The sequence below is a fragment of the Seriola aureovittata genome, chromosome 22, assembly GCF_021018895.1.
Source record: "Seriola aureovittata isolate HTS-2021-v1 ecotype China chromosome 22, ASM2101889v1, whole genome shotgun sequence".
Taxonomy (NCBI): domain Eukaryota; kingdom Metazoa; phylum Chordata; class Actinopteri; order Carangiformes; family Carangidae; genus Seriola; species Seriola aureovittata.
This window is the reverse complement of record NC_079385.1, coordinates 7,723,347-7,743,912: the sequence shown is the minus strand read 5'-3', so window position 1 is coordinate 7,743,912 and position 20,566 is coordinate 7,723,347. Positions and strand designations below refer to the sequence as shown.

The following is a 20,566-nucleotide window of genomic DNA, read 5'->3' as shown; positions in this document are numbered from 1 at the left end:
GTCTGTGAGGAAGGGGAGTGTTTGAGGCAAAATGCAGCTGATAACTGAACATAAAAGGCATCAATAGCATGAAAGGTTTTTCCTGCAGAGTGCCCCGTCAACTCCAGCTTCTGTTCATCAGATATTTGGTCCAGCGGAGCAGGTTTAAAGTCCATTATGCTTTTACTCTTCAGTTCATAAAATTTATTGGGGCATTTCTGTGAGGTTTTTGAGATAGACTTTAAAGGCTGTGATGTGGGTGGCACAGTGTGATATTCTTATTTATTGAAGGCTTTCAAAGTCAGTCCTGCTGCCCAGTCGTGTTATTGTCAAGTATAGACGAAAGGACCCTCAGACACATGTATGCAGGTTGTGAGTTGTTGATATCATTTATCTTCTCAGGGTGGTGTGTGTTGGTGGAGATGGGATGTTCAGCGAGATCCTGCACGGGTTGGTCACCAGGACCCAAACTGACCACGGTGTGGACCAGAACCAACCAGATGCTGAATTGGTGCCGTGTTCTCTACGCATAGGGATCATTCCTGCAGGTAAGCTTTCTCCATTATATCACATAAAACACACCCAGGGTTTGAAAACAGCAGTGCCTGCTCAATGGTTTAGGTGGAAATGATCTCGGGATGTCAAATTAAAGGAGTTTAACATCGGGGTTACTATGATTATATTCAGAGTTTTAAAAGAATAGTTAGTACTCATGTTAGATCCTGGACTAATATTAGGGCTAAACAATCAATCAGAATGATATCAAAATCACAACATGGCTGAAATGTGTCACAACATACAATTAATGAAGTACTGTGGTGCTATAGAGATGCCCGACCTACAAACCTTCTTCTCCAGGCGTAAAGTAACATGCTTGTTTGGTCCAAGCCTCAACAAAAATCACATTGTCATCATTTTTATATTTTTTTCAGTGAAATTGAAATTCTAAAATTACCACTCCAACTGAAATTGTGACTTATATTGCAATCGCAATATCTGCCATGATTTATTTTTTATTTTTTTTGTATATCATTCAGCCCTAATTGATACCACTCTCATATTTGTCCATTAAGTATGAGGCCAAAACCATAGCAGCTGGTTAGCTTAGCGTAAAGTCGGGAAAAAAGGAGAACCAGCTGGCTTGCAACAAAATCTGAAAACCAGCACCTCCAAAGCTCACTTATTAACATGTTTGTTAGCCGTTAACTTACAAATAACCTATAGCTATTAGAAATTAGCTATAACCGTTAACTAAGCTAATTTCAGCTAACAGGGAGCTGGCTGTAGCCTTAGATTTAACTGACAAACATGAGAGTGATATTGATCTTCTCATCTCACTCTGGGTAAGAAGTCATATTTCCATAAAGACTGAAATATTTCTTTAAAGCTTTTCAGAGTTAAAGTTAATCTAAATGCAAAATAATCACAAACGCAACGGAGTCAAATCACCAAATCTTGGTGCTCCAAACACCTTGATGTGAAATAATGTAAGAAGTCACACAAGGTGGAAATCAGACACCACTCCAGCAAGCAGACTGTGTAGGATATAATGTAAAGCTTGCATGACACATTATAATTTGCCTACAGGACACAACTTATACTTTTTCTCAAATGTAAAAACTCTGGCTCCACTTTCACCACCACTGCCGCTCTCTCCACCTACACATGCAGTATAACCCACAGCTGAATGTGTGGAGTTCACACAAACTCCCTGTGGGAAATGTAGGAAATCACTTTGGCCTGCATCATGAAGTAAAACAAAATAACATAATCGAATAAGTCCTGCAGTCGCAGACTGATGGTATAGAGGGCTACATTAAATGTGCATGTACTCTACACGTATTGTGTTAATGTGTGATGGACGCCATGTTTCTCCCTAAATTATACAGGAGAGGTGCTGGAGTTTAAAAAAAAAACAAAAAAAAAACTGAAGTGGTCAGTCCTGCAAAACAAAGTCCCTCTCCTCAGAATTGTTATTGATTCCCATTGTGAAGAACTTCAGCCCTGCTGATCCCGCATTGCTGAGTTACATAAGAGAATCTCTATGGCAACAGCGCAGGGGGTATCACTAAGGCCCTGCAGAGGGTCAATCATTCCAAGTGCCATAAATGGGAACGTGCTGGGTGACATTTTGAAATCACTGTAATTTTCATGAGGATAGAAATACAGTGCACCAGTATGAGGCTATCCTGTGCACAGCTTGTTGGTAATAGCAGAAGGGTTCTAAAATCTGCTTGGAACATGGTAAAGGATTTTTAGGACAATTATAACCAATGACTCTATTATTTATTTTTTAATTTTTAATTTAGCCTATTTACAAAAGCAGATGAATTAAATGGTAAGATGAGTAACACTATGATGTCTAAGATTTTCATACAACTGTGTAAAGGTCTAACATCTTATCATCACACTTCTGCTGAAGTACTTTAAGCTATCAGTGAAAACTCAGGGCCGCTGGGATAGAAGCTCTCAACATACAACAACTGTTCCAGAGAGGTTTACAAGTGTCACTGGTATGCTGTTTTAGTCCAAAGACCTTCATGATACCGAATCAAACAAACCCTCTAATGGCCTAGGCCAACTTCTCTACAGTGTTATTAAACTCAGAGCAGGTTTTTGACATTCCTTCAAGAACATTAAATAAGCACAGACATGTTGATGAGCAGTAGATTAATTTTTTAAAAAGAAAACACCTTCAAGAGTTTCAGACAGAAATAACAGGACCTGTGACATTCTTGTTCATAAGCAGCAAACATCCCCTAAGTAGCAATAATCAAAACCAAACCTGAGATTAAAAAAGTTTGCAGATTCAGTTTCATTTGTAAATTGAAACTGTGATTTTATAAAACTAGCACAGCCTCGATGCTTAAAGGGCAGTATTTACAGTATTATAGTAAAACTAGAAATTAACTGATCTTAGTATTGCCTATGTGGCCAAAGCCTCTGTGCCGAAGAGCTGAATTCTTCCAAAAAAAATGTTGAAAAAATATATGAAATAAATTTAAAAAAACACATTTTGCAGTAGGTGAAAACTTCCATCATTACAATGAATTAAATACTAGAGCACCAATTGTGCATTAATTCACCACTGAAAATATTCCCCAACAAATGCATTATTTACTGCTGTTTGAGAAACATTTTGCTTAAGACAACAGTGCCCTGCTATTGAAGGAAACTGCTGAGTCTTTTCTAATGAAAGTGCATAGCTTACATCTTCAGTGGGAACAAATGGGCTTGGGGCAGAGAGCCACAGACAGGGTAGGACACTAACATATTGTTGGTTTTGTTCTTTTTGTGCGATTTGTTGATAATAACAAAAATACATAATAATATAATTACCAGCCTTTATTCTACTATAGATTAGAGCACCTGCCTTCTCCTACTGTTTTGCCCTAAGACAATCAGTGAGTCTTTGCCTTTCTGATCAGTCTGTTTTATAAATGTCACCTCTGCCAGTCATTCATCTCAAACAGTCTGTAAGTTTCTTATTAAAGTGGCAGTAATGTGTGAAATAATGGTGATAATGGAAAGTGTCACTAACGTCTTGGCACACACACACACACAGACACACACACACACACACACTTTTTGCTGAAAGGCAACAACAGCAGGCATTAAGGTTTTGCTACAAAAGCTGCAGCCATAAATTTTGATTCTGTGCTTGTCCCATTACAAAGGACTGTACCTTTGCCACATGGGAGTGAGTTATGATTTCATCACTATATTCATCAATATCTCTGCCAAAGTCATGGAAATGCTTCATCAAGGTATCAAAGTCCTCTATGGCTCAAATGAAGAATCAACAACTCATTTATGGCCTTCTCTCAGAGCTTTTGTACACAGGCGTTTCCTCGTGACACTCTCCTGTTACGTTGGTTTTATCTGTTACGGTCTGACAGAGAATATCAATTAACCCTGAGACCCTGAAAGTAGATTATTTTGACGGAAAAAAACCCAAGAAGTACATGTTGTTCAAAGATGCACTCATCTGGTTCAAAAGGGTTCACTGATATCATTATATGATATTGTCACAAGTGCAGCTATAAATACATTCATGTGCTGAGGATTCAAACAGCGAAAATATCCTTTTTTTTTTTCGGAGGCAGCACTAAGAAGCATCGAGACTCCATTGTTGTCCCTGAGATAAAGATGATCTCACTTCCAAGACGATCTTACTGGCGAGACAGTTTTGGAGGGGGAGGGGGGGTTACAGATAAAAACTGGAACTTCTCCACTGAGGATATGTCTTGTGACAGTTTATGCTCTCTCCTCTGAGTGTGCCAACAGGCTACTGTGGCTGAGTAACTTAAGGGGGAATAAAACATTGAACATCTGAGGGCTGAACATCATTGAACATCTGTGTGTGCCACTTAAATCCATTCAAAGTCAGTTGGCTTTTACTGCGTAGCTTTAGAAGAGTCAAATGGCATATGTCACCGTTTTTTACGCTCAACATAATAGCAGGCAGTGCAGCGCTGTCAGGAGCAATTGGAAAGTGTTCGGATGTGATTATGAAGCTCGGAGGGGAAGAAGCAAAGGCCAGATAAGTGGTTTTCATAAAAAGTCAGAGAGAGAGCGAGAGAGGGAGCTCATCTTCATACTCATCTGTGTCCACTGCTGAATGACAGGCCTGATCTCCTCTGTCACGCTTCTGTGAGCCGGCTCAAAACATCGCTAGTTAGATTTCACTCTCCTCTCTCCTCTTTCCCTCGCCCTCTCCCCGTCTTTTATCAGTGGCAGTGGGCCCATTTCACCACTTGAAGATGATCAAAAGTAGGGCAGATAGGTCTGAAATTACGCCGTGTGGTGCAGAAAAAGAGCGATAGAGCCCTATTACCTCTCAAGTTGAAAGATTTAATGTCAAACTCAACATTTCTCTCGAGGCAGGGGGATGCCTCTTATCCTCCATTTGTTGGCTGAACATGGTCGATAATAGCCCAGGGCCCGGAGCTATCCGATTAGTTGACTTTATGACGGAAACGTCTCCTCACTTCCGCCGAATAAAATCATTCAACGGAGTTCTCCTTTCTTGTCGGCAGCTTTGAAAGACTTATAACTCTACCAAGGGCCAAACCTTTTATGACTGAATTCTGATTAATGAATAAGACTTGTACACTTGTGATAAACATCTTTGCAGAGTCTGACAACAATCCTGGACAGTCTCTTCTGGTATATTAACACAAAGTCCACTAATAAAAAAGTAACCAGAACTCTGCTGCAAAAATGTTTTGGTTTTGTAGGTTTTGTATAAATTTTTGTTGTATTGTGTCTTAAAACTTTCACTTTCCAGTAGCTTGGTTTTCTGGTCTTAATTTACCATTTTATTTTATTTTTATTCCTTTTATTGGTTTTATATGTCTTATTATTTTATTGTTCTAATTGTTATTTTATTAAATTATATTTTATTCCTACTTTTTAATAGTTTTAATTTCCATATCTTATTTTTACTGATCAGTTGCTGGTCTTATTGTTTTTATTTTCTTAATTCTTTTTTCAAAATTCATAAGAATCACTTATGTGTTTGTTGTAATTTGTGTCTCATGTTTTTCTCTTTACACTAGCCAGATAGTTCTTCTGTGATAACTCACGCTTTGTGCAGCTCATTGTGCTTCCACCTCGGATGAAATGTTCTATATAAATAACGCTTTGCTCGCTGGTGTGTTCAAGTTCACTCTAAGTGGTCGTACCAACCATTTTTCAAACCAGGTAATTTGGTTTGATAGAAAAAAATCAAGCATCTGATTCACTTCCTTTCAGCAGCAGGGGAGCAGGAAGAAACTGATTCAAAAACATGAATGGCAGTCGAGCCGTCCCTGCAACCATGCTGGGACCGGTCGACCAGCCAAACCAGCGCTGATGCATAAAGATAAAACAAAACTATGCCAGAGTTGAACGAACGGTAGCAGGAAATAATCACTAGGGAAACTACACTACCTACAAAACAGTCCCTTTACAACAGTGTTGCAACTGGTGGGGCAACTAATGGGACATCGCTGAGGGTGAGAAGAGAAGTTTTACTACGTATCCAGGAAAAAAAATGAATAAACAAATAAAATAATCTCAGCATTTTCAAAAAAATTTCACATTTGTGGTTTTTAGTCAAATGTCTCAACAACTATTGACCTGATTATTAAAAAATGTTTTCCAGGAAGTGTTAAATCATGTGCCATGATCAAGTTATTCTGGTTTGTTTTTAGAAAGCTGATACAGATCTAAATGAAAGCTGGTGTCTATGTGTGTTTTTCTCACTGTTGTTGGGTCAGATTTTCCATTGTGTGCACCACAATGACTTTTTTGATAGCAGGATGGCAAAGCTGGAATTTTAAACAGTAAAAGTTTGCTATGAAAATATAAAAAACAAAACAAAAAAAAAAACAATTGTTTGTTTTTGTGTGCCTGAATTTTTTTTTTAATAAAAAGGTAATTTTTCATTTCACAGTGTCTTTCACATGTCAGCGCTACAAAGGCTAACCATCGACCTGTGTGCCTCTCATCCAACAGGGTCCACTGATTGTATCTGCTTTGCCACAGTGGGAACCAACGATCCAGTTACTTCTGCTTTACACATCATTGTGGGTGAGTAGGAGTCACTGAAAGATTTACAGCACACGAGTTGTTTATCTCAGCGTTCAGGGTGCCAACAGGTTCTATCTCAGGTTATCAGCGTTGTGTAAGTTGTTGTGTCACAACAACCTTTGAGTGAGTGTTACGGCAGCTGCTTTTAGTTTTGAATGTTCGTTTTACGACTCTGCTCTCCTGGGTGTGTCTCAACAGGTGATTCCCAGCCGATGGACGTGTGTTCAGTTCACCACAACGACTTCTTCCTCAGATACTCGGTCTCGTTGCTCGGCTACGGTTTCTATGGAGATGTGCAGACAGACAGCGAGAGGAAGAGATGGCTCGGTCCCGCCAGATATGACCTGTCAGGTATGAGGGCCATCAGTCTCTAAACTTGAGTGACACTTCAGGCGAAACCTGCCTACACACTTCAACCTTGTTTTTTTTTGTTTGTTTTTTGGGGGTTTTTTTTACCTGTGGCCGCCTCTCTGGCCTCAGAGGTTACTTGACCACACACCTGCTTATATTACCGTTATGTAGCCTTGAGTTTATCCCAGAGCCTGCCTGTTTGGCTTTAGGTTCAGGCTTCGGAGGATTAAAGATATAAATCTAACACGCAGCCTCAGGCTTATGGATTCACTGCAAACTCTTGAGTAGGTTTGTAGCTCACAAACACCAGCAACATTACTCCTCCCACTGGAACCACACATAAATGTTTGCATTCATTGTTCTGTGAGGTGATTTAAACAAAGGCATCCACCCTATCTTGCAATTTATGAAACCAGGCTAAATTAAACTGTGGCTGAATGTACAGAGGAGATATAATTCTGATTTGGAAAGTGGGGGTCTTATTTATGAAAGCATGTACAAAGCAAGTTCTAAATGTGACCAGACGAGCTGCCAGTATGAACAAAGACACTCACACCTCTGCACAACGATCAGTTACAAATCAGGAAGCACATTTGATGTGTTTTCCCATATTGTTAGCAGCGTCGAAATTTACTTTTTCTAGTCGAATCCGTTTCCTTCCTCATGAAATATTTGCAAAGCTGCATTTTTGAAACCTGCCATGTTCAGATTCCGTGTTTACCAGCTTGCAGTGCTGCCGGTGCATCGCTGCATTTCACGGCTCGTTGCCGCCACCTGAAGATCAGTGGGAATGCTGTGAAACCACTGTGTAGTAGCGCACGTGCATGTGCATCCTCGTGCGTGTCCACTAGACAAACAAATCAAGACTCACTCATAGGAAAGAGTTGGGGTGGTGTGCCTGTGCGCCTCTAATTCTACTCTATGTAGAAATAATTTAAATGAACGTACACAAGGTACAAGCACAAAACTTTTGTGCACACACTATTTATAAACTGAGGTCCCTGGACTGCATCTCGCGCTACAAACACAATAAGTGCTTTTAAATAAAACTCGAAAATCTTTGTTGATTTTAAATTAAACCCACAGCCTCTAGAGGCAAAGAACAGTGTTCCAATTAGCTTTGCAGATGTGTCAATTTTACTCTTAATCGTCTTGTCAGGTATGATTTGAGTTGAATTAAACAGAAAAATATAAAACATATTGGCGTGCGTTCAGTGGCCCACACTGTGCTTTTGTTTCAGGGGTCAAAACCTTCCTGAGCCACAACTACTACGAAGGCACCGTCTCCTTCCTCCCCGCCGAGGACGACGTGGGGAACCCAAGGGACAAGCTGCAGTGTCGATCCGGGTAAATAAAGCATCGGACATATCATCCATTTTTCTACAGCTTTCCCAGCAGTATTTTACAACGTGCTAACTTATCTGATGCAGTGCGGGAGCAGAGTTGCCCCTGCCAGAGCTTTAAATGGGTGAGTTTACGTTGTCAGGAATCCTATCTGATTTATTATGGGCTGAACACATTCAGTCTTTTCGGGAAAAGTGCTTGACTAAGTTCTTTGGTTTTTGAGATGCAGACATTGTTTGCATTCCTTGTGGGGACTGAAAACCATTAATCTGTAAAAAAAAAAAAAAAAAAAAAACCAACAAAAAAAAAAAAAAAGGTTGTTTCCTGACAACTTGTTTTACCATTAAAAAGTGATTTGACTGCGCTACAAAAGGCCTTACTAGCTGCAGACGTGTGTGAACAATTCCTGACAAAACTTTTAATATTTAAAGAGCTAAACACAGGTACAGCGTGTGTCAGTTTGAAATGGACTGAAATTTACTGCCACCTAATGAATCATTTAAGCTTGTTCAAGCCTTGCATGTCACTGCGACGCTGATGGTTTGATGATTGTAAAAAAATAAAAAATAAAAAAAAAAAAACAAGGTTATGCTGATATTTCAGGTGCCACGTCTGTCAGCACAAGCCCTCATCAAAGGACAAGCCGTGGGAGATGTCGGAGGAGAAGGAAAAGTCGGATAAAGGTACAAGTTTTGGGTTATTACTTGGAATATGTCAAACTAATCACACACACACACACACACACACACACACACACACACACACACAAAAAAAGTGTATGTCTCATTTCTCTGCCTCGTTATCTGCTTGTTTGTCTATTTTGAAACCAATTCTAGACTGAGACTGAGATGTGCGGAAATGAGTATCTCTAAAGCTGTAGATGGAGAGAGAAAAGACAAAAAAAATAAAATAAAATAAAATAAAATAAAAGGGAGAGAAGACAATCCCACTCTGGCTGACTTTTTCCTTGAAGTCGCACACACGCACACACATCACACGCACACACACGCACACACACATCAAAAACCAAATCAGGGGAGATTTGCATTTCTCTCTGTTTTCGGGGTGGATTAAGTACCTGAGGTGGACTGAGTGTAAATAACATCATCTTCTCCTTCTCAAATTTCACTTCATCTCCATTTTCTGTTGGGGCTGTTTTTCTCCCGCAGCATGGCAAAATTCTTGATGAGATTCTTGATGAGTTATTGACGAGAAAATATAAACTGATTTTAGTGACACTGTGCAGCTCCCCATTGTTCACCCGCCGGAGCCTTTTTTTTTTTTTTTTTTTGCCTATCGATTTCTAAATCTCCATAATCCACTCTCTTCGTCTGCTTGATCAGATTACATGTTCCTGGTGTGTGTCTGTCCACCAGAGCCACGAGTGGGACAACGTCACCTCCTGTTCCCTCGACCCTCCCCCTTCCCCTGACCATTCCCCACACACACACACACACACACACACACACACACGCTTCATTATCCACAGTCCTCCCAACCCACCAACACAGCAGCACAAACCTCTGGAGGCAGATGAAATACTGACTCCTCTCTGTGTGTGTGTGTGTGTGTGTGTGTGTGTGTGTGTGTGTGTGTGTGTGTGTGTGTGTGTGTGTGTGTGTGTGTACTTTGAGCTGCAGATGAGCTGTGTGCGTTCTTTTTCCTCTCTAATTAGTGTCGTGATGTTAAATTCAAGATTTTCTATCTTGGCCTGGCTATCTGGGAGTGCGGCTCCCTATGGAGTGTGTGTGTGTATATTTTCTTCTTGTGTAAATATGAAAGCGAGCGTAACCTGTTTGTGTATGATGTGTGACAGACTCCCACTAATCAGGAAGAAATTTGGCTGTGCCAGCTCTGACAGGGGGTTTGCCTCACACCAGTGCTGCTGTTTGTTTTGGGGTTTTTTTTGTTGTTTTTTTTTGGAGGGGGGGGTGTTTCTCCGTCCTGGCGAGGGGAAATCTCAGACAACTGCTAAATCAATGAGGCACGACACACTCTCTGCAAATGAGCCAGCCTCTCCTCCGAAAGCAAATACTCATTTGGAAACGTTTTCCTAATGCACAGTCCACAGTTGGATTTGTTTGGTTTTTTGATTTTTTGGGGTTTTTTTTGTTTTTTAAATTTAGGTTTAATCACTGCTTCCCAATTAGAACATTGTTGTTTTTATGTAGCCTCGGCGGGCTTGTTATCATCCGTTCGCGTTATCACCTCTGTAAGTTTGTTTTTGCAAAATGAGGGGGAAAGGTAATGAATCGTTTAGCTTTCTGAGATCACATAATTTTCCCTCTGAGATGCTCATAAAACAGTCAGACGCTGATTTGGACGTCTATGATCACTTCTTGCAGCTTACTCCAATGACTATCACCCTGGTGACAGGAGCTGGCAGTCCCGCGGGTGATACCGCTGTGTCTTTGATAGACCATCCCTTGTAAACAGTCTCTAATCTCCGAGGAACAGAGTGGTGATTTGTGAGGTGCAGCCATCGCATCTGTCATTTGAGATTTGGAGGCCACGTGTGCATTTAATCATAACAAGAAAAACTTGAAGTTAATCCAGTCCATCTTTTACCTGCTGTGTGTTCCCTCCTCTTTAGATATGGTGAACCCTTCCCCGGCCGAACTTAATTGCGTTTCATAACAGCAGTCATTCAGCTTTAGTGCATTAATTTCGGCTTCAAAGTTTCTAACTCTGCTCGATCATGAGGGTAAAAGCTGCTGTGAGGATTCCTGCCAAAACATCTGGATCTTAATGGACCCTCATCAGCATCACCGCTGTTGTGTGACAAGCTTGGAGCTTAACCTCAGGACTCATAAATACAAATACACAGTATGATTTCAAAACCATATTCCTGATGGTACACAGATGATTTGCTCCAGCACTTCTGGAATAACCAAACAGGAGGCTGAAAGGAATCGGGATTTTGGAGCTCATATTTATCTTATCTAATTAGTGCAAGTAAGTAGCTTAAAGTCTGGCAGAATACTCCAAACAAACTCAAATAAGGCATATTTGCAAATGTGATGGAACTGCTGTTGAATACAGCATTGCAAAAGGAAAAAAAAAAAAAAGCACAGCATTTTTACTGCAGCACAAGGTTTCCTCATTTAAAAGCATCAGAGTCAAATGGAGGAGCTTTAACACTGCGACACAAAGAGATGAGTGACGGAGGCCAGGGATGGTTAGTGGACAAGGCTCCAGCTGCAGCGCTTGATTTTTGTTGCAAGCTCGACATTTTCCCTGCGTGATCGTGCCAAATTTCATTCTACTTTGAGAACACTTGAATAAAAGGGAGTTTGTTTGTTTGGACTTCAGTTATTGAGTGTACTGCTGCTGAGAGTCCCGACACAACGCGTTTAAAGTGTTTAAACTTGACTTCTTTGGCTCAAGTGTGGTTGAAGTTTCACAACCAAACATAGAATAAGTACGAGAAATGAAAACACTGGAAACTTACCTCAAAGCACAAATTTGAAGAGGTTTAATAGGACAATATTTTATTTTAATGTTCTTTGTTTGGACTGGATTTCAAACATTAAATCCTGAAATCATGAGATTTTGGCAGTTATCTTTACAGTGCTGAAAATACTTACTGGTTTCCTGTTTGTAGTTTAGAGAATTTACATAATCTAATCTAATCTAATCTAATCTAATCCTTTAACTCTTGACTCCTCTGTTTCAGAGAGCAGCAGTGGTTGGAGTGTGATCCGTGGAAAGTTCATTGCCATTAATGCAGCCAGCATGAGCTGCGCGTGTCCCCGAAGCCCGAAAGGCCTGTCGCCCTCCGCCCACCTCGCCGACGGCACCACCGACCTCATCCTCGTCAGGAAGTGTTCCCGCTTTGACTTCCTCAGACACCTGCTTCGACACACCAACAAAGAAGACCAGGTAGGAAGGAGGGAGGTGGTGTTAACTTATCTCGTGTGTGATTTTTTTTTTTTTCTTTTCTTTTTTTTTTTTTTTTTTCTCCCTCGCTCTTGTACTTCTACAGTCAGGTACATGAGTCAACATATTTCAGAGCTGAAATGATTCAGGAAAATTCATGTGATTTGGATCCAGCGGGGATGAAAGAGGCCTCCTCTTCAAAGAGTGAAGAAATCACCCAAAAAAAAAAAAAAAAGAAACACAAAGAAAACACACAAAACTTTTGAGACAATTTTATCCATCCATTCCAAAATAAAAAAACTCCTGTGCTGAAGAGTTTCTCAATCTGTACACTGATGAATTGAGAGTGTGTTAAGTCTGTGAATGAGCCTGCTTGCTGTGCTAGCACCTCCGTTTGCTGACTCCGCTCAATTTCCCAACTATGGTTCACTTTAGTTCAAATGCCTTAGCCCTTGTGCCTTCCCACGTATCATAAATAACCTCCACCCTGGTCCGGAGAGGCACCAGTAATCGCTGCATCAGGGATATGCTGTATGGGAGAACAGGCTGATACCAGACTAATGCCCTCTCAGGATAGTGCAAGTATTACCAGGGGAAGTCTGGTGATTAGTAATTATTACCTCAGGAAAGACCTCGGGATGTTTATCCCATTTAGAAGAATCTTGTAAGTAATTTCAGTAGCTGTCTGGTAAAAGTGTGAAATTGCAAAGTGTGTTTTGAGCCAACGCTGACATCCCGAGGTGAGCTCCAACTCTAAGATCAACACTTTGACTTCAGCACACAGTATTTGTATCACAAGGAGGAGTTTTACTCTTGAAATAAAGCTTCATCAGATTAGGATATTATATATTTGCAGCTTTAAATGTTATAGGATTCAGACCAGGAAAAAGACAAGTTGTTATGTAAAGAAAAGTGTGCAGCAGCTGTTGCTATTAACAGTGAAATTAAGCAACCCAAGGAAAGACTTTGCTGCTCTATGTGACATGAAGCTGCTACAGTCCAGCAGATGTGGGGAATTTGAGTCACATGACTTGATTCAAGTCAGGCTTAAGTCACAAATTTGAGGCCTTGAGACTTTTTTTACTTACACTGATAAAACACTTTTTATATTGCGCCAAACCAGAAGTTATCTCAAAGTACTTTTCAAATAGAGCAGGTCTCGACAGGGCTCTTTTATAATATTAAAGACTTTGTCTTGGTATTCATGACTTGAGACTTAGATTTGAGACAGATGACTTGAAAAGAGTTCTTTTTTTTTTTTTTTTAATTAAATATTTGCATTTTCTAGATATATTCTTTCACATAGTAAGTTACATTTTGTTCCTGAAACATGATGGAGTGATCTCTTGTGTGATGCCCACAGACCAGCTGTCATGGGGAGGGGCTAAATCCAAAAATACTCAAATTTGTATTACAGGAGGAAAGAAGTTTTTCAGCTTCCACACGGAGATGTAAATGTCACAAAATGTCAGGTTTATAAAAAGGTGTCAGCTGCAACAGTTTTCATCGGTGTTGAAAATAAAACTAAACTTTTCATGACCACCATCTTTAAAATGAGCAACACCACATCGTTAGAATTTCATATAACTTGACCCATGACTCGCTTCCTCTGAGCAATGACTCGACTTGACTCGCTTGATTGTCACTACAGTAACTTGGGACTTGCACATGTGTGACTTACTCACACCTCTGCAGTCCAGAGTCACCAGCAAGAGGCTACAGTATCCGTCTAAGACACAAGATTAGAATGGGATCCATGGATGGCGGCGTTGATCAGTTGGTCCTCTTTGGTCCGGACAGAAATATCTCAGCAAGTATTAGGTGGATCACTGTGAAGTTTTTTTCTTTGACATTTCCTCTAGTGCCACCAGCAGGTTAACACTTTTGCTTTACCGTGGTATCACATCATCGTCTGCAGATCACATCCAGTGTCTCGAGGGCCCACAGTGAAACGTTACGATTTGGTGCGTTTCTACCTTCAGGCCGTCGCGGCTGCTTTACTTGCAGCACACTGTGGTAGACAAGTAGTCGTATGAGTAGGGCGAGCGGGACTTTGCATCAGAGTTCACTTAATATCAGCATCACTGTCCAGCCAAGCGGAGAGAAACAAGGAGTGAGGAGCCACTAAGTGTATTCATGGCCTTGTCAGAAAGCCTTTTAGGCAGACTGTCCAGCTTGAATGCAAAGCGGCTGCAGTCATAAAGTGGGTCTGATGTGAAATAAATGGCTGTCACTCCGCTTTCGGGATGAGAGAGGGCGAGAATGGGAGAGATGGAAGGTGGCGAGCGAGAGAGAGAGAAAGAGAAAAAGAGGGGAGAAGAAAGGAGAAGAGAATAGAGAGAAAGTGGCACCCCGTGAAGTCGAAGAAAATAGTGTGCCGGACGGAGCTGAACCTTTCTGTGACACTGAGTGAGATGAAAGGGGATTTTGACAAAATAATTTCTTTTCATCTCTCGCTTTCTCTCTCTCTCTCTCTTCTTCTTTCGCTCCTCGGCCGTTTACATAGTTTTCATGCACCTCCATTTTATCTGACCTCTTCTCTCTCTCCTTCCATTTCTCTTTTATTCATTTTTTTCTCTTGTTTTGCTGTTTTCTGTTTCATAAATGGCGAGATGGAGGCATAAGCCCACATGTAGTTTTGCTTTTCATTATAAAATCAGTAGGAGTCCATAAAAAGACAATACAGGAGAAATTAACTTTTTACCTCACCCACCAGGAGCTAATAAACTCAAAAAGAATGACATGCCAAGAATCATTTTACCTTGCAATACAATCATCATATTTCAGACAAATATTCCACTGCCTCTTTTCAGTGCTTTTTTAATGTATAAAAATAAGTTGTTTATGTTCAATGTGAGACGTTTAAATGCTCAAAAAGTTCATGTCGTTTTCGAAAGGTAGCCCGAGCACCGTGTGACCGTGTGATTCATCCACCAAAGACAGATACAGTGACAGTTGACACTTGATGCATTCGTTTTTTGTTTAATTTTTCCCCTAAATTTTGGATCCAAAATGGAAGAGGAAAAATGTAGCAAGACTACACTGAAAACTCTACATTTTCATTGCTCAGTAATAAAAATAAAAATTTAATCTTGTTAAAATGAAATCTTGAAATTATAAGTTTATGTAACATATTCTCAAACCGAGTTTTCTTACATCTTTTAGCACATGTGCCGTCATCACTTCTCTGTTACTGTGCCGTATAACTGAACTGCATTTTGACTCTTCAAGTCATTCGAGACAGTGGGGTCTTAACCTCTGCACCATCTGTGGGCACATCTGTTCTTTCATCCGCTCATCTCTCCTCCACCTCCCCCTCCTCTCTTTCATCTATTTCTCATCCACCTCTGCCCCCCCCCCCCCCCCCCCCCAGTTTGACCACTCCTTTGTGGAAGTCCACCGGGTGAGGACGTTTCGTTTCCAGCCGCGCCACCAGGAGCCGGTTTCCCTAGGGGACCTGAGCGAGACCCCGAAGAAGACGGGCTTCGGTCCCATATGCTCCGGCCAAATGACCTGCAACTACAGCAAAGCCCAAAGCAGCTGGACCTGCGACGGGGAGATCCTGCCTCACACTGCCATCCAAGCCAGGTAACTGAACTCCCAACATACAGTAGTTCAAGCAACTTAATCCATGCTTTGCAGCTTTATGCTTCATCTGAAATAAAGAAATTGCTCATCTGAAAACTAAAGAAAGTCAAAAAATAAAGTAGAAACTGCCACCGGTGGGAAAAAAAACAGGAAAATGTATTGTTATTTATCTGGCATGATGATCATGTTTACAGCTTTTTAAAACTGTGAAACTGAAACCGCTATTATGCCGCTAAAGAAAGACACAGTTCAATCACTTTTCCTCTTTCCCCACTTATTTTCCATTTCATGAAACCTGTGACGAAAGACAGAGGGGATCGTTCTCAGCACAGATGACGAGCGCCAAATGGCTTTGAATCTGTGCAAATAATATTGTAGAGGCAGGTATAATGGAAGAAGTGTTGAAATACTCTCGGAGTTCATATCTATTGTATCGGCATGGTGGGGTATTCACAGTCTTTTCTTTTGGGTGTTAAGCTGTAATGTTGGTTTAAATTGCCCTAAAATGCTTCTGAGTGTTATGAATCGAAGCCTAAGAGGGAATAGATCATGTTCTGTGTTCACCTCACACTGAAGGAAAACTCACACATACAATTTTTTAGCCACACTAGCCTTTGATCTAAACCGAAATATCTCAATAATTAATGAATTGCTATGAAATTCTCCACAGAGATTCATGTTGCTCAGAGAATTATTATTTATGACTTTTGGCTACTTCATGTAGCATCATTATCAAACTTTTCATTTGTCCAATACTTACAGTATACCCACCTACCAAGATACCACTACACTACTGCTAATTAGCAGGTGTTAGCATGCTTACATGCAAAATAAGATGGTGAACATGCTAAATACTATACCAGCTATCAAGTAACATTGCCTTTGTGGGTATGTTAGCATTTAGCTCAAACGGCAGCAGTGCCTAAGTTCAGTCTCACAGAGCTGCTAGCATGGCTGCAGACTCCTATTCTGGTTATACTGGCACAACACTGGCATGTTGTTGTTGTTGTTGTTGTAGATCATCAAATGCCAAACTACCGCCTCTTCTTGATGCGTAGTATTAGCTGGTAATATAGAAGTTCTCCTGCTTGGCTTGACAGAAATGAGAGCAGCCGTGCCATTAGCGCTGCTATTGTCCAACAGTGTCTGATCTGGAGACTGTTTCCCTGTTCCCTGCCGGATGAGCTTGGCACCTCGGTGGAATTGCCGCCCCCCCACCCAACCCTACCCCACCCGACCCTCGTTATTCTGGCCCTGTCCACACTTCAGCCTTCCCCCGACTATCAGATCTCTATATAGCCGGTGTGGCACAGCTTGACGCATCATTTATTTCATGCTCCATTGTACTTTGCCAATGATGCATGGCGCTGTAATGTTGCTAATTTAATGGCCCTCCCCATGTTAAAAGGCTACTCCCCTTTAATTAAAGCAGAAGTCCGTCCTTTTATTGCCTCTTCCTCTCTGCTAATCGTTCTTGGAGTGAGCCAGCCAGTGTGCTGCTCGGATAATTAATGGTAATAACCCAGGCGAAACAGAAAGAAAGTAAGAAAGAAAAAGAACGAAGGAAAGAGTTTTGCTTTTAAAGTTAAAAAATACACATTTGGAAGTGAAGCTCAAGGTGCCACAATGATTGAACCAAACAACTGAAACAAGTTAGGGTGCACTTATGTGATTAGAACCTAAAATATGCTGCTCCCTTGATTTTAGAGTTATCATAGTAAAGAATGTTTGGTGTTTTTGTGGTGCATGTGATATATAACATTCTGGAAATATAAGGCAATACAACATACTGTCAAATAGCAGCCATCTTGCCTGTTCACTGCTACTTTTTATAGTATACTAGTATACTTTTACCTTGTATGCCTCAGGATCTGTTATGTGTGTCAGCTCCATCTGTATTATAACATCTGTTATAGCGGCTCTTTAAAGGTCTTTATACTTTGCACACCACAAAGATTGTCTCACTTTCAAGTTTGCGTGTCAAGTCTGCACACAAGGGTGCCGTTCCATTGCTTTTACATCTGCCACATGGACAGTAAAGTGTCATTGAAATGAGCATAGTCATTAAGTTGATGGTTTGTTATTCAGGCTAAATGATGCGTTGTGTGTGTGTGTGTATTTGTGTGTGTGTGTGTGTGTGCGGGTGTGTTTTCTCTCTTTCTCTCTGCAGTGTCCAGTGCCAGTTGATCAGGCTGTTTGCCCGCGGTATCGAGGAGCAGCAGCAGCAGCAGTAGTGTGTGTTTGAAGACCTTTGCACACTGCGGGCCCTGGAGCCAAGCACGTACTGCTCAGTGGACTTAGAGCTGGATGGGATATTTAGCCGGTAGAAAACAAAACACAAAGTTGCACTTGGCAAGATTCTCCTGGAAAAAACACATGCATCACATCAGTGTAAACCCCAGATGCTGGCATCCCATCTCTCTTTAATGTGTTAGCCTGAATGAAACGTGCAGGAAGTCCTCTCTCTGCACAAGAAGTGATGGGATGAATCTTAAAGTTGAAGAGCTGCCACCACCAGCCATAAAAAAAAGAAAGATGAAGATGCGAAGAGACGTTTCTGAAGACCGCAAAAGTAGCAGCCTGGGTGTTCACACAGCCACATAAAACAGAGATGAACTGGACTGAGCTGGATTCAGCCACAACAATCAGCTAAAGGTTTCCATACTGCCATGAAGGAGAACTCAAATAGGATTTCTCCCTATACAGAGAGGAGAGGCAGCCAAGGAGATACAGCTTTGTAAGGATGAAGAAAAGAATGCATGTGAAGTTCAGTGACAAACTGAAAAGACTTAAAATGCCAGGACTGCAAAAAATAAAATAAAAAAAAAAAACAAAAGAAACATGCAATCTGATCCTCCTTTTTTGGGGAAAATTGTTTCATCTGTGACCCAGGTGAAAACAGATATGAGCCAGGGGCACTAATGAAAAGAGTTGAATACCCTGCTAATACACTAACAGGACCCCGGTGGCTTCTGGGTAATAAGGCAAAGTGGCTGCTAAGTGATTTGGTGTGTCTCAGCACTGCTGCACTGCACCTGTGGCTCTGAGCTCTGCTCCTCTCTGGCTAAAAACTACAGACAATTCAGGCATCACCTGGGATTAGCCAGAATTATGCATTTGTTAACATTATTAGAGATAATCTATTGTAAGGCTCTGAAATTAGCCTCATTTAGCTCCTTTTAGTTGTAGGTCAAGCTGGTCTTGACTTGTCTGGAGAAGAAAACCAGCAGCATTTCTTTTTGCTTGTCCTGCATCAATGAAACTATATCAAACTGCATACATGATAATAATACGTTACGTTAGGGATTTGTGTGTGTGTCTGTCTGTCTGTCTGTCTGTCTGTCTGTCTGTCTGTCTGTCTGTATGTAGGGTTGAGTGTGTTTTCCACAATCACTTTTGAGACTTGCAATCATTGGAGTGTGTATGTGTGTTAATGTGTCTGAAGGTGCCAATGTGATGAGTTAGCTTTATCACAATTAGCCTCATGACTGCCATTTTGCAGATGTTCTCTCACTGTAGCCAACACACTGCTAACACAAGCATCTATAGATGAGCACAGACAGGCTCACACATGCAGCTTCTATCTCTCTGTAATGTAAGGTCTTTCTGTCTCACACACTCTCACACACACTTCATAAAAGCCCTGTCCTCTCTTTGAATCCTCTCCAGTTCGGTTAATACTGGCTCTGGATGTCAGTTATGCTTCACCTTCAGCACTCACTTTTGTCAACTTACAGTATGATGCTGTTTCAAAGACTCAGATGCTTTTAAATCCTTGTGCACACACACACACACAAACACACACACACGCGCAAAGAAGCAAGGGGGATTTAGCAATTTATGACTGACAATGCAAATGCTGCAATTTGAATTCCCTTCACTTTTGTGTAAGAAGTTACAAATTTGAATGATATTTCCACTACTGTAAGTTAGCAAGCTAGGCTAACTAGCTTCCACTAAGATGAGCATTTATTACTTGCTAACACTATTTTACCACTGTACACCTAAAGCTCCTGTACACTGACTAGTGTGTCCCGGAACTATATAAAGGAAGGCTTTTGGCTAGCTTTAGCAGACTCTTTTTCATGTGGTAAATGCAAATTACAAGACTGGTAAAACCCACAACAGAGGGGAGTCCTGTAACCTCAGCATGGGACTCGTGTGACTGTGCCAATCACAACTCGAAGTAGCTAACTACCATGAGGAGTCACTGACATTTTTGGTCATTTATTTATTTTTGTTTTTTGTTTTTTTGTTTTTTAAAGACTGCTGAAATCACAGACGTTACTAAGCAACATCGATCCTGAAACTCGTTATCTGTCTGTGTTGGATTTGAAGTTATATTACGATATCCTTTTAGCGGAACCAAAAAAATCTTGCCCCCTGGAGGACACTAATATAAGCTACACAAATCACAACAAACACCAGGGAGATATGTAAACTGATTTTTCTAGCAAAAATTAATTCTAATTTCAGCTCGACTTTACTAAAATATGGAGGGCACAGCAAGACCGAATAAAAACTTAAAGTCGTAAACACATAAATTAAACTGTGATGTAGTTATGTGATCTTTTTTTTTTTTTTTTTAAAAGCTTAATAAAGTATTTTGAAGTGTGGTTCTTTCTCTATCATTTGTGTGATCTTCATGGGTGTGCTTGACGCCACTGATGTTTCATTTCCCTCCTTGTCTTTTCCTCAGTCACACATACACACGCACGCGCGCTCCCACACATGCACACAAAGGTCAGAGCTCCTTTGCTCTGGCTTTCTCAATCTCACTCTCCCTCTGTCTCCCTGTATGAGTAGAATTTAATAGGGTGCTCTGATGTGAGCGAGATGTTTCATTAAA

At 40.8% G+C, this 20,566-nt stretch overlaps 1 protein-coding gene across 1 annotated transcript in view; it reads left to right on the top strand.

Moving 5' to 3' along the window:
* Positions 1 to 20,333, top strand: part of cerk (ceramide kinase) — a 39,977-nt gene extending 19,644 nt beyond the window's left edge. Inside the window, exons 6-13 of the mRNA XM_056368027.1 lie at positions 382 to 527; positions 6,481 to 6,555; positions 6,754 to 6,906; positions 8,148 to 8,253; positions 8,854 to 8,933; positions 11,927 to 12,132; positions 15,503 to 15,717; positions 17,888 to 20,333. Coding sequence (XP_056224002.1) covers positions 382 to 527; positions 6,481 to 6,555; positions 6,754 to 6,906; positions 8,148 to 8,253; positions 8,854 to 8,933; positions 11,927 to 12,132; positions 15,503 to 15,717; positions 17,888 to 17,951 — 1,045 coding nt within the window. The 3' untranslated portion in view covers positions 17,952 to 20,333. The remainder of the gene's footprint in view (positions 1 to 381; positions 528 to 6,480; positions 6,556 to 6,753; positions 6,907 to 8,147; positions 8,254 to 8,853; positions 8,934 to 11,926; positions 12,133 to 15,502; positions 15,718 to 17,887) is intronic.
* The last annotated feature ends 233 nt before the right edge of the window (positions 20,334 to 20,566 follow it).